At 35.6% G+C, this 14,331-nt stretch overlaps 1 protein-coding gene across 1 annotated transcript in view; it reads right to left on the bottom strand.

The window, feature by feature from the left end:
* LOC150086891 (dynein axonemal heavy chain 7-like) overlaps nt 1–14,331 on the bottom strand; it is a 1,233,418-nt gene that overhangs the window by 960,787 nt on the left and 258,300 nt on the right. The window contains exon 15 of the mRNA XM_090372313.1: nt 8,612–8,704. Coding sequence (XP_090228439.1) covers nt 8,612–8,704 — 93 coding nt within the window. The remainder of the gene's footprint in view (nt 1–8,611; nt 8,705–14,331) is intronic.

Below are 14,331 nucleotides of genomic sequence, written 5' to 3'. Positions count from 1 at the left end.
TACCAACAGTAAATTCTAAGTGGGAAGCATTCAAGGAATTAATCGTGGATGCTACTAAAAGTTTCATACCTATTAAGAAATATTGTTCAAGGTTTAGGCCTAAATGGTTGTCAAATGAACTAATGAGACTTGTAACAGAGAAGAAAAATGCATGGGATGCATATAAATTATCAAGCGACTCAGAAGCCTATGGCAGATATAAGTTAATCTGTAATGAGGTCACAAAGCAGGTTCGGCAGGCGAAGGCAGATTACGAGAAATCCTTGGCAAAAGATGCTAAGAAAAACAGCAAGGATTTCTTTACTTATATAAACTCTAAAAGGAAGGGGATGAATCTGATTGGTCCACTTGACATCGATGGTTCGACTGTTGATGATCCTGCTCAGATAGCAAACAAACTGAATGAGTATTTTGCATCTACATTCACACGTGAGGAATTATTAAGGTTTGAAAATGGCAGAAGGTTATCAAATTGTAGCAGGATACTTAATGATTTCGTAATAACTGAGAGCAAAGTGGAAGAGAAACTGTTGAAGTTAAACGTAAGAAAAGCACCTGGGGTGGATGGGATCTATCCAGTTATATTAAAGGAGGCGGAAAAGCAACTAAGCAAACCCTTAGCCATAATTATGAGAGCATCCTTGGACTCAGGGGAGGTTCCCACGGACTGGAGATGTGCAAATGTATCCCCAATTCACAAAGGGGAATCGAAGGGTGACACGAGTAATTACAGACCAGTTAGTTTAACTTCTGTTCCGGGTAAATAATGGAGTCGCAGGTTAAAGATGCATTGCAGGATCATCTAGACAAGACTGCAGCAATAATTCAGACACAGCATGGGTTTGTTAAGGGAAAGTCTTGTCTGACAAATTTGATAGGATATTATGATGTGGTTACAAAGGAACTGGAGGCAAAAAATAATTTTGATATCATATATTTGGATTTCAGGAAAGCTTTTGACACTGTTGCGCATGGAAGACTATTGTACAAATTGGAGCAGAATGGTATTAAGGGTAAGTTGCTACAATGGATAAAAGTATGGTTAAGTGCGAGAAGACAGAGGGTGGTAATCAATGGGTGCTGCTCTTCTTGGACCAATGTTATTAGTGGAGTCCCACAGGGTTCGGTGTTAGGTCCACTGTTGTTTTGTATATTTATCAATGATATTGATGAAGGTATATCAGGCTTAATGTCGAAGTTTGCAGATGATACAAAGGTTGGCAGGGTTGTTAATGACAGTAATGGCAGTCTGCTACTGCAACAGGATCTAGATAATTTGGGCAGATGGGCTAAGAAGTGGCAACTGAAGTTTAACCTTGACATGCAAAGTACTGCATATGGGTAGAAGTAACCCCAGAGAAACGTACCAACTGTGTGGTACTACACTTAAGGTGGTAGAAAATGAAAAAGACCTGGGAGTAATTGTGCAGGCAGATATGAAGTTTTCTGAGCAATGCAGACAGGCTGCCAGGGCAGGTCATGGGGTTTTGTCAATGATATATAGGAATTTTGCTAGCAGGAAAAAGGAGGTGATTATCCCTCTGTATAAGGCAATGGTCAGGCCACGCCTTGAATACTGCGTACAGGTCTGGAGGCCTCATTTTAGGAAGCATGTAGATTTACTTGAGCGTGTACAGAGAAGGGCAACAAGATTGGTGAGGGGAATGAAGGGATCCTCTTATCAAGAGAGGCTTAAGTTCTGCAAATTGCAGTGGCTGGAGACTAGGCACCTGCGCGGTGATCTGATTGAGGTGTATAAGGCCTTGAATGGGTTCAGCACGCTGAATTCTCATGGGATCCTTCCACTTGTTCAGATTAGGAACCTAAGGGGGGAATAAATTCAAATTAAGAAAGGACAGAAGTAGAATAGATGTGCAGAAATTTGCCTTTAGCCAGCGGGTGGTTAATTGCTGGAACAAACTTCCATCTGCCGTTGTGGAAGTTGATAGGTTGAATAAATTTAAGGAGGAATTGGACAGGCATTTGGAGGGAATGGTGCGATTTTTTTTTTTTTTTTTTGGCTGATGCTGCATAAGCCCATACATTTGCTTTCTTGCATCACATGCCGCCACTACTACTACTACTACTACTACACAGACCTTGTAGGCATTTGCACGAAAACATCAAAGACAAACACTGAAGAAAACTCAACAAGGGATGCTAGTTCCCCCCAAGGACAATGTGCCTGCTCACAAGTCTATCAGTGTACTGCATGAGTGCAACTTTGAAATATTAAACCATTCCCCATATTCATTCTCCAGATCTAGCAACATTGGACTTTGACCTATTTCTTAATTTGAAAAAAATACCTGGCTGGCACCTCTTTTTTTCCACCAATGTGATATCATTGCTGCAGTGGATGCATTCCTAGAAACCCAAGAGAAAACTGCCTTCACAGCTGGAATAAATGCATTGTAGCATCAGTGACAAAGGTGTATTGACTCCAAAGAGAACTATGTTGAAAAGCAACATGCTACCACACTCCTCAAACAAACCCTTCATACTCAGGCCACAAACTTTTCAAATGCTCTTTGTATACGATATCATGATTATTTTTTGCATCCAGTTCCTTTGTTATTGCATCAGAGTATCCAATCAGAGTGGTCAGACAAGATTACCCCCTAAAAATCCATGCTGGTTAGTACTATAACTGCATTCCTGTCTAGAACATACAGTCTACATCAGGCCTAGGCAAACTTTTTGGCTGAAGGGCCACATTAGGAATTCAAAAAAGAAGGCGGGCTGCATATAAAATACTATTTTTAGATATATATTATTTGTTATCATGAAGAAGAAATATAACAAAAAAAAAACATTCTCTTAACAACCAAGAATTTAATGAGATGAATGGAACTCTTTTACATCTTTTAAAATTTTTTTTAATTTCGGGTGTTAATTTTGTAGTTGAGATTCTTAAAATTGCTTGTAAATGTTCATCGGTGATGCTTGATCGTAAAGAATTTTTATTTAGATTCATGAGGGAAAATGTTTGTTCACATATGTAGGTTGATCTAAAAATAACAAAATCTTTAAGTTCGTCGAATTTGTCCGAATTAAGAGTATTGTAAAATTTACAGATTTCCTCATGATGGTGCAATTCCTTTAAATCGGTATCACACTGCAGATCTATAATCTGAAGTTGTGGTTCACTTGGTGCACTATCAATTTCTATTGAAAATGGGTCGTGCACTATTGCCAAACTTGTCTCAATTTTTCAGAAGTCACCAAATCTGCGTGAAGAGTCATCATTCAAAGCATTGGTAATTTCACAATATTTTTAAAATTTACTTTCTGGAATCTTCAGCAACTTCATGATTGGAAAGTGGTCTACCTTGTTAATCAATAAATGTCGAAGGAACAACTGGAGTTTTAATTGAAATCCATTCAAACTTTTTACCATATCATGGGCGTATAAATTTTTCCCTTGTAACACGGTGTTGAAAGTATTTAAGTGTATCACGATGTTCAGGATAAACGCAAATTCACAAATCCAGTAATTATCAGTTAATTCGGGAAAGTCCATAATATTTTTCAGTTTTAAAAATAGAATGATGTCACCTTTAAGATCCCATACTCGCCGAAGAACTTTTCCTAAGCTAAGCCATCGAATTTGGCTATGATAAGGAATATCTGTGTACTCGGATTCAATATCTTGAAGAAAATTAACGAGTTGTCTGTGTTTCAGGCCCCTCGAATTAAATTACTAGTTAATTTTACTAGTAAATAAACTTTTACTAGTTGCATTTTACTAGAATTACTAAATTTTACTGAATTTTAAATTTTACTAGTTAATTTACTAATACAAGATGTGACATGTTCAACTTTTAACACATTTTTACATAATACTTGTTGATGTATAATACAATGAATTGTAATTAAATCATAATCAGGATAATTTTCACAAATTTTATCCTGAATTTTCTTTAACGCTCCAACATTTTTACCTGTCGAACTTGGTGCTCCATCTGTTACGCTTACCATTTTGTTCCATTGTAAATGATATCTTGTTAAGCATTTTTCAAATATATCAGCTCCCGTTGTTTGGTCTTTAAGAGATTCCATTGAAAGCTCTTCAATAATTTCTAAATTAGAGGTACATCCACGTATGAAAATTAATAACTGTGCAGTATTCTTTTAGTCGTTACTTTCATCGAGAGCTATCAAGTACCATGTTATGGAGTCTAATACTGATAATAATTGCACATTCAAATTTGTATTGATGCATTCAATTCTTCTTACTACAGTTCGCCGAGATAAACTTATATTCTCAAATTTGTCTTTAATGTCAGGAAAAATGCTTGTTGCTTTTTGCAATTATATGAGAAATAACAAAACTTGAATCTACAGTAGCCTCTTGTTCCTTAGCCGAATAAACATATTTTTCTGTCTAGATAAATTTTGAATCAATCCATCAGCAGTTTTCTTTCTCGCTTCCAGAGTTAAATTGGCACCATATTCGGAATGTTTAGTAGTGAAATGTCTTTTAATATTGTACTCTTTCAACACTGAGACACACTCAAATAGTCTCGTTATTTATGTTAGCAAAAAAATATTTTGTGTTCCACTCTTCATTGAAGACACGATGCTCTTGTTAAATTTTTCGTTTTTTATTCATTTTTAAAAGGGCGTAAATATTATTTTTATCGCTACTGGCACCGAGATGATAACCAAAGATAACGCAAAAAAACTAACTGCGGGATGACCGTCAGAGAAAACAGATTGGAACTGCGGCCGGTTAAGCAGTCCTATTCTATTACTCTGCACCGCAGCAAAGCCGTTGTTGTCATCACCGGTTGTCTGTTACCGTAGTTTCGCGCGGTTAGTTTATAATCGCAAATTATACTGTTATAAAAGCGCCCGTTAGCTCGCTCCGGTTCGTGCACAATTTCAAATTCTATCTCAATTTGAACAATACAGAGATGATAAAACAATTTACAAGTTGACAAATTCTATAATGTATTACATATACAGATTTATTTTTCAAAAAGGCATCGCAAAAGGCATAAAATACAAAAAATTTGTAAGTAAACTTTTTTCGAAAATACAATTAAAGCTCGCGGGCCGCACAAAAATGTGCAGTGGGCCGCATGCGGCCCGCAGGCCATAGTTTGCCCGGGCCTGGTCTAGATGGTGTGGCATTACCTCTTTAACAGGGACTCCATTATTTTCCTTGGAATAGAAGTCAAGCTATTGACATATAATACATAATATACCATTACACCTTAAAAAATCCCTTGAAATGACCGTTATTATTTTTTTTTACTTAATATGATAACATAGCTTAATTTATTATAGTACTCACCTTTTTTTTTTTTTTTTTTTTATAATCTGCAATTGATGTTTGAATAGGGTGGATGATAATTTTAATTTAAATTAGGAGTAAGTAAGTTGAGGTTTAAAAACAGAAGTTAAAATATGCGCAAGGAAGTAGAAGTGCACGTCTTCGTCCCTGGTTGTCAATATTAAAGTTGAAAATAAATGGTTAATACTGGAGGCCAATAGCCATAACAAGTGGCTTTCGTTATCCATGTCTTCAGTTGGCAATGATGGGTTGAGAGTGAACGGGTGTATTTAAGAAAGCTAAGTTCCCATAATGCTCCTGGTTACATGTGGAAATCTCAGGTGCATGAGATTCCAAGCCGGTGCTATGTTATAAGGTAGTTGGTATTTAATACTTGGAGATTGGAATGGCGGCAGAACCATTCTATGACTAGGGCTTCATATTGGAAAATTTTAAAACTGGATTTTAATTTGATAATGGGAATGGCTGAGTCTACTAAGGGGGTGTGATTGTAAAATTGAACATGTGATGCTAGTTCTGTGTTGGTTTGGCCTGTCTTAAACCTATAGTAGTGGTAGTAAGCGTGTGTATTTGATGTTTTAATAGAACCATATTTTGAAGTTGTGCTACCAATGTAACATGCATTGCAGTTAGGTTACCATTTTATTAGGTAAATAATATTGTTCATATCGCTGATATGATATTTTTGTGTGTCTTTGTATGAATTAAATAATGAGCCAAGTTTATTATAAGTTGAGAATGTGAGGGTGATGTCGGTACCTTTGAATATCCAGCGGAACTGATTGTAAAAATTACTATGGTAAGGTAGGATAATACATAGATTATTATTATGGCTGCAAGAGTAGCTCATGGTGTCTTGTCAATGATATACAGGAATTTTTCTAGCAGGGATAAGGAGGTGATTATTCCCTTGTATAAGGCTATGGTCGGGCCACACCTTGAGTACTGTATAAGGTCTGGAGGTCTCATTTCAAGAAGGATGTAGAGCTGCTGGAACGAGTACAGAGAAGGGCAACAAGATTAGTGAATGGAACAAAGGGTTGCTCTTACGAGGAAAGGCTTAAGTTTTGCAAATTACAGTGTCTGGAGACTAGGCACCAGCGAGGTGATCTGATAGAGGTTTATAAAGCCTTGAATGGTTTGAGCATGCTCAATGCTGATGGGATTCTTCCTCTTGCTCAGAATAATCACCTGAGAGGGCATAAATTCAAATTGAGGAAAGACAGATGTAGGATAGACGTGCGGAAATTTGCCTTCAGCCAGCGGGTAGTTGGTTGGTGGAACAGACTTCCATCCCTTGTCGTGGAAGTTGATAGTCTAAATAAATTTAAGGCTCAGCTGGACAGGTATTTCGAATGAACGGAGGTGTGAAGTGGAAGTGGGGTTTTTTTTGGTTTTTTTTTTTTTGGCTGATGCTGCATAAGCTTGCTTTCTTGCATCATATGCCTCTACTAATGCTAATTAGAGGTGTGTTTGGGTGGATTGTTAATATTATTTTGGACGGTGAAAATGGTTTTTTGAATTAATTGAGTAGGGTACCTTCTAGATATGAATTTTGTTGTAAGATTTTGAAGTTCATGATTGAGATCGTTTTGTGTAGAACTGTATTTTATAGCATTGTAAATCTGATTATAGAGAACGACTTTTTTTATGTTAAGGGGGTGGTGCGAATAAAAATGTAGGTACTTGCCAGTATGTGTATTTTTTCTAAAAATTCTTGTTCCTAGTTTAGTGTCACTCCTATATATGGTGAGGTTCAGAAATTTAATTTGTCCGTTTATTTCAAGTTCTAGGGTGTATTTTAATCTATTGTGTACTGAGTTAAATTTAATGAAAAGATCATCTATTGTGGATTTTGGTCCTATTAAAAGAATGTCATCTGCATATCTTATAAATAATCTTATATCTGAGGGGTTTGGTTGTAGTACATAGTTTTCTATTGAAGCTAGGTAAATTTCAGAAAGGGGGGGCTGAGATCCCCAGTCCCATAGGTAATCCGTATATTTGCTGGTATATCTGATTGAGAAATTGAAAATATCTAGCATCTAATAAAAAAGGTTGTAAGTTCTAGAATACTATTAATTGAAAGGGAAGTGGGATTGGGTAAAGTATTATCGTCTGTTAAGAAATTACGTAGAGTTTGTAATGTTGAAGGTAAATGTACATTAGTGTACAATGAGACTACATCGAACGATGCTATTATGTTGTTGTTGGTTATTGTAATATGTTTTATTTTATCAAATGTTTGGGAGGTATTGTTTACTTTGAATTTCGAGAATCTGGTGAGGGGGAGATGATTTTAACTAGGAAAGGAGATAAATTAGTGAAGGCTGATTTACTGAAAGATATTATAGGTCATGTGGGTGGTTGGGTTTATGAAGTTTGGTAATTCCAAACATATGCAGTAAAATGTTGCTCCGGATGCCAATTTGTTGTAAGATGTGTAGGTTGATTTCATTGTTTGACCTTAATTTTCTTAGAATGATGTCTAGTTTGTTTTTATGTTTAGAAATATTATATGTATTGTCTAGTTTATATGTTTCTGAGTCGGAGAGTATCAATTCCATTTTTTCTATGTATTTATTTTTATTAATTATTACTATGGTGTCGCCTCTGTCGGATTTTTGAACTATAATATTTGGGTAATTACGTATTTTTTGTAAGTTACTTAACTGTTGTTTATTTACGTTGGGTTGGAATTTAAGTCTAGAATTAAGAATTGAATTGCTTTGGTGAATTGAACACCAACTACCTTACAACATAGCACCAGCTTGGAATCTCATGCACCTGAGATTCCAAGCTGGTTACATTCCACATTCCTGGTTACATTCCACATGTAACCAGGAGCATCATGGGAACTTAGCTTTCTTAAATACACGCGTTCACTCTCAACCCATCATTGCCAACTGAAGACGTGGATAACGAAAGCCATTTGTTATGGCTATTGGCCTCCAGTATTAACCATTTATTTTCAACTTTAATATTGACAACCAAGGACGAAGACGTGCACTTCTACTTCCTTGCACATATTTTAACTTCTGTTTTTAAACCCCAACTTACTCTTAATTTAAATTAAAATTATCATCCACCCTATTCAAACATCAATTGCAGATTATAAAAAAAAAAAAAGAAAAAAAAAGAAAAAAAAAGGTGAGTACTATAATAAATTAAGCTATGCTATCATATTAAGTCAATTATAAATGGTATTCTAAGTAATCTACAATTATCGAATTGTTACTTTTTTTTTACTTAATTCAAAATGATAAACTACAACTGTCTAGAAAAACAAATCAAAGAAGTTTTACTAACCTGTTGTGCAACTACTGATAAAACTTCTAATTCTATTCGATTAAACTCATCAAAACAAGCCCATGCACCTGCTGATGCCAAACCTTTAAAAAACTAAATTCAATAAAAATAAATATATAAAAATCGTTAAACAATTCTTTTAATATATGAATACTGATTTTATATATGAGACACATGACTACTTATGAAATTGCAAAAATTAAATATTAATAATTTATAACAAGCCATATAGCTTACTTAATGGTATGATATTTTATTTCTATATGAGAACAAGAACTGCACAGAGAAACATATATTTGCATATCATTCTGATATACAAATATGCGTAGTTTCAAACAGAGTGGTCTGACCATGTTACCCAGTTAAATTGTGTATGGATATCAAGCATATCCAAGAAACGATTCATAGTCCAATGGCATAGAGACACTGTATCAGTATTAACTACATTAAAGAGTAGTCAGCAGGATGAAAGTTGACAAATCACAGGTGGAAGTATCAAAGAACCTGAATGCCCACTAAAATGAGATACCCTTATTGTGAAGAAAGTTTTGGGGAACAGAATAATATCTACAAAAGCTTTACAAAATCCGTCAAGAGTCACAACATCAGTAGATCATCATCAATATCTAGGTCCAACTGGCACACACACACACCACAGAGAGAAGACAGCACAGCAAATCTCTTCTGAGAGTTACAGTAACACTTTTAGAAGAGAACTGCTTCTTCAGAAAAGAACGTCTTTTGCCAAAACTGTTTCCCATGAACTATAGGGAAAAGAGAGAGAGAGAGAGAGAGAGAGAGAGAGAGAGAGAGAGAGAGAGAGAGTGGTCTACACACAAGGTGGTCCATTGTATGATTATATGTGCCCCTCTCACCTGATTGAGATTTTTTTATCAACATTATATATATATATATATAAAATAATATATAAATATTGATAATAAATATGAAATACTTGCATCCGTCACAGAACTGTAAGGTCACATCCTAACATTAAGGGAGAATAACAATCAAGGTGAGGGGCAATACCCAAAAGAAAGGGTAATATCTCAGCAGGTGCTTACTGCAAGAGGTAACTAGGCTGTTCTTGGCAGAAGTAAGAAGTGAAATGACAGCCAGTGGTAGAGGGTCACAGCCATGATGGAGATATGTTAGGGAAAGAGATTATTTTCTGCATGTAGTGCCTGCGTTTTTCAGCTATTCCAGCAGATCTGCAAACAGGCCACTCATTGCTGTTAATATTAGTACTAGGTGTATCCCCTTTCCTTTTGCCATCCTCCCCTCTAATACCCTCTCCCGTCTTCCTCCCCCAGAGAACCTCTATAACAACTTCCTCCCCTAGGTTTTCTAGAGAACCACTTCCTTCCCAGAGCCTCTGCAATCACTACCGACACTAATAATCTCCGTTTTTGAAGTGACAATAAACACCAAAACAAGAAATCAGCCAACCTTCCCTACTTCTCTTTTTCCCCTTCTTCCAACAACTCCAACAAACCTTATTTTAGAGTCAGCAGGAGTCCACAGGTCTAATTAAAATAAGTGAAAAATACACATGCAAAGAGTAGACTCCCTCTAATATCTCTCCAGCATGATCTTGAACCTCAAGCATTCACTGCTATGTGATCACTTCCCATCTCTGCCCCATGAAAGCCAAGTTACCTTTTCTAATAAGCACCTTCTGTCACATATATTCCAACATGCATTAAAAAATTTTTCATTTTGTTCAACTTTGTTCAAGTTGTTGGTTTTAACAAACTATGGTCACAGTCAGTGCTAAACAGGTCATCCAACACTGACCAATAAAGTCTTATAAATAATATCAGAAAATATAAGGAAAGACAGATAGCAGAAACTGATGCTGAAGGAAAGTGAATACGGCCACTCGCCGACTTACGTAAGGGTTGCATTCTGCTGAACTCTATGTAAGTTAGAATTTCCCTAAATGCTTATGCAGCAATCACAAATTTGATTGAAGCAAAAAAGAAATGTTCAATGAACATGTAAATAGAATTATTTATTCAATTTTTTTTATCTCATACACAGGAAAAATTACACAAGTGTACAAAATTTCAAAATTATAAAATTACAAAATGAGAGAGGAGACAGGCATAACGTCAGCAAGTTTTATCTTTCGAACATTGTTGCCAGAATTAACTCTCCAACTGATAAGCATGCCGCTGTAGAAGTTGAGATTTAGAAGGGGTTTTTTTCCAACACATCACAAAATTTCTCTGTAACTGCAGAATCGGCACTGGTGACTTCACCGCATACTTTAATGTTTTTGAAACCAGTGCGATGCCTGAACCAATTAAACAACCCATTGCTTGCCACAAACTTGGCTTGGGGTTCGCCATACTTATCCTTAATATCTTCATAAATACTTCTTGCTTTTGTTTGAATGGCCATTGGACTCAGCGGCACTTGCTTCTGAATCTGATTTCCATCCATATTATTAATAGCTTTTCCATCTTCGATATAGCACTTGAATGCTGTTTTGTGTTTTTGTCACTGTTGATCTTAAATGCATTGATCCTTTAACATGTTCTTTTATACATGCACTATCCTTTAAAATAGTATTCACTGTTGAAGCAGCAAAACCTAATTCCGTGCAATAGATGGCTTTGTCCTGCTTCATACTTCTTAATTAATCATCTTAATTTCTAAATCAATTTTGTTTCGTTTCCTAGCACTGCCAGAACTTGCACTTCCCATTGGTCCCATTCCTTTCACCATTGTAATAAGTAAATAAGAATGAAGAGAAGATTCTGAAAATTTATTTATGTTTTTTATATGATTGAAGATTTCAGTGAAGGGGAACTCATTTCACCAGAATACTGTAACATAAAAACCCACAGAATTCCAGTTATTGGTATTAACACAAATGCAATAAGATCGAGTTTACTACCCATTTATAATAGATTGTGCTAACAGAAAAGCCCAATAAACCATAAATTGCAAATTGTTTTTATTGTTTTATGATAGTGACCTCCAGAAACGTGTTTTAGAAAAATATCACAAAGGTGTTCAAAATTGATTCTTATAACCAAACATACGATAACAATGAAAGTGTAGTGCATTTTAATGATTTGAATTGGTTTTTTGAAATTAAAGTGGCTGGTTCCACTAACCAGCAATCATATTAACTGGCGCCTACTTATTTCACTTTACAATGGGATGGGCTTATGATTGTCTCTGACCGAGCCACGTGGTCCTTCCTCTCAGCCAATAGCAGCATTTGTAAATGTGTTGGATGCATGTTTTGTTTTTGCATCCTTTAGTTGAAATAATTTTTTGTGTTGTACTTTAATCAATATCTTAGTTTTAAACAATATGTACAATTTCCATTATAAAAATCGCCTTTTAGAGAGATAAATAGCTTAGTTATATAGCAAAAATTTCAACTTCATAGGTCTTGGAATGAATTACCAAAAAACAATGTGTATTGGGTTCACATTATGATAATTTCATGATAGAGTGGTGTCTCTGGAACAGATTAATATCGTAAATCAGGGGTCCACTGTATATATATATATATATATATATATATATAATTTTTTTTTTTTTTTAGCAATAATTCTCTTTACATCCATGGCCTATTTTTTTGTTTCTAGAGAATGAGTAGGTCCCAATCTTTTACAATTCTCCCTTAGAGGTGTATAATGTGGAATATTTTCTCTCTCTCTCTCTTAAATTTGCCGTTTTGCCAAAATAACATTCAACTTGAGACAATAGTTTCAACTCAACAGAATTACAGGAGAACCTTCAAGGATGCATACTTCATCAAACTCTTTGGCAAACTCACTATTAACAAAAAAAAACAACAGATTCTGACATATTTAAGCAAATAACAGGAGATACCATGAAGCAAAACCAGAGTAGGTTTATTGTTTTCCCATTTCTGCAGATACCATATCCCACGTTCACACTAATTTTCCTGAATTAAATTCCATAGAAGTCGAGCCAATAATACTATTATTAGCATCAGCATATGATGAATAGTAGCAAGTTTATAAAGCATCAGAGGAAAAAAAAAAACTTCCCACATCATTTGCCATCCCCCCCCAATAATTTGTCTAGTTCATCCTTTAATTTATTCAAATTACCTATTTCCACAACAACAGATGGAAGGTTTGGGATTACTGCTTTCAACAATCAACCACCCACTGGCTAAAGGCAAACCTCTGCATATCTATCTTGTAACCAACCTTCCTCATTTGAATTTATGCCCCCTTATATGTGTAGTCTCAGTAAAAGAAACAATGCAATGAACATTGGGCTTAATCAATCCATTAAATCCTTAAACACCTCAATCAGATCTCCTCACAGGTGCCTAGTCTCCAGATGCTGCAATTTCCAAAACTGAAGCCTTTCTTGATAGGGGCACACTTTTATTCCTTTCAACAATCTTGGTGTTCTTCTCTGAACGTGTTTCAGCAGTTTCACATCCATCCTAAAATGATACCTCTAGACCTGTATGCAGTAATGTGCAGTAAATTAATGTGTAAAGTAAGGCTGATGTGTGCAGCCTAACCATTGCCTTATACAATGGGATAATCACTTCCTTATCCTTGCTAGTAAAATTTCCTGCATATCACTGTCAAAACCATGGGCTATCCTGGCAGTCAGTCTGCATTGCTCAGGGAACTTCACTTCTGACTGCACAATTACCTCCAGGCCTCTTTCATTTTCCAGTACCCTAAGTACCACACAGTTTGTCTGTTATTTTGGGATTACTGATACCCTTATGCAGTACCTTGTATTTGTCAATGCAAAACTTCAATTGCCATTCCTTAGCCCACTGGCCTAATTTTTCTAGGTCTTGTTGAAGTAGCATACCTGGATTATTGTCATTAACTGCCCTGCCAAACTTAGTATCATCTGCAAAGTTAGATATTAATCCTGATATATCTTCATCAATATCATTAATAGACATAGAAAACAATTGTCCCAGCACTGTACACTGGGGAAATTCATAATAATATTAATCCATAAAGAGTAGTGTCCATTAATAACTACTCTCTGTATTTTCACATTCGATCATCTTTTTATGGATAAAAGTAACTTTCCTTTAATGCCACACTGATCCAATTTATAGAGCAGTCTTTTATGTACAACAATAACAAAAACTTGCCTGAAATCCAAGTATATGGTATTAAAATTATTTTTTGCATCCAGTTCCTCTGTTACTACTTCATAGTATCCAATCAGATTGGTCAGACAAGATTGCCCCTCAAAAAATCAATACTGGAACTGGAGTATAACTGCACTCTTGTCTAGATGGTTCTCCATTAATTCTTTAATCAGTGTCTCCATTATTTCCCTGTAACTAGTTCAGCAAACAGGTCTGTAATTACTCATTTCAACTTTTGATTGTTGTTTGTGAATTAGAGAATCATTTGCTCCAGTACACAGGAACCTCCCCTGAATCCAAAGATGCTCTCATAATTATGAGAGCATCTTTGGATTCAGGGGAGGTTCCAAAGATGCTCTCATAATTATGGTTAAGGGTTTGCTTACCTCCTTTGTTGCCTCCATTAAAATAATTGGATAGGTCTCAACTATCCCAACCACCATTTTTACATTTAGCTTCAACAATTTCTGTTTCACTTTCCTCTCAGTTATCACAAAATCATTTAGCTACATGTTAGACTTTGATAAACTTCTGGCATCCCCTTCCCTATAGTATTCTTCATGTGTGAATGTAGATGCAAAACACCTAT

The sequence above is a fragment of the Mastigoproctus giganteus genome, chromosome 4, assembly GCF_048544385.1.
Source record: "Mastigoproctus giganteus isolate SK-2022 chromosome 4, ASM4854438v1, whole genome shotgun sequence".
Lineage (NCBI taxonomy): Eukaryota > Metazoa > Arthropoda > Arachnida > Uropygi > Thelyphonidae > Mastigoproctus > Mastigoproctus giganteus.
This window is presented reverse-complemented; position numbering and strand designations above follow the sequence as displayed.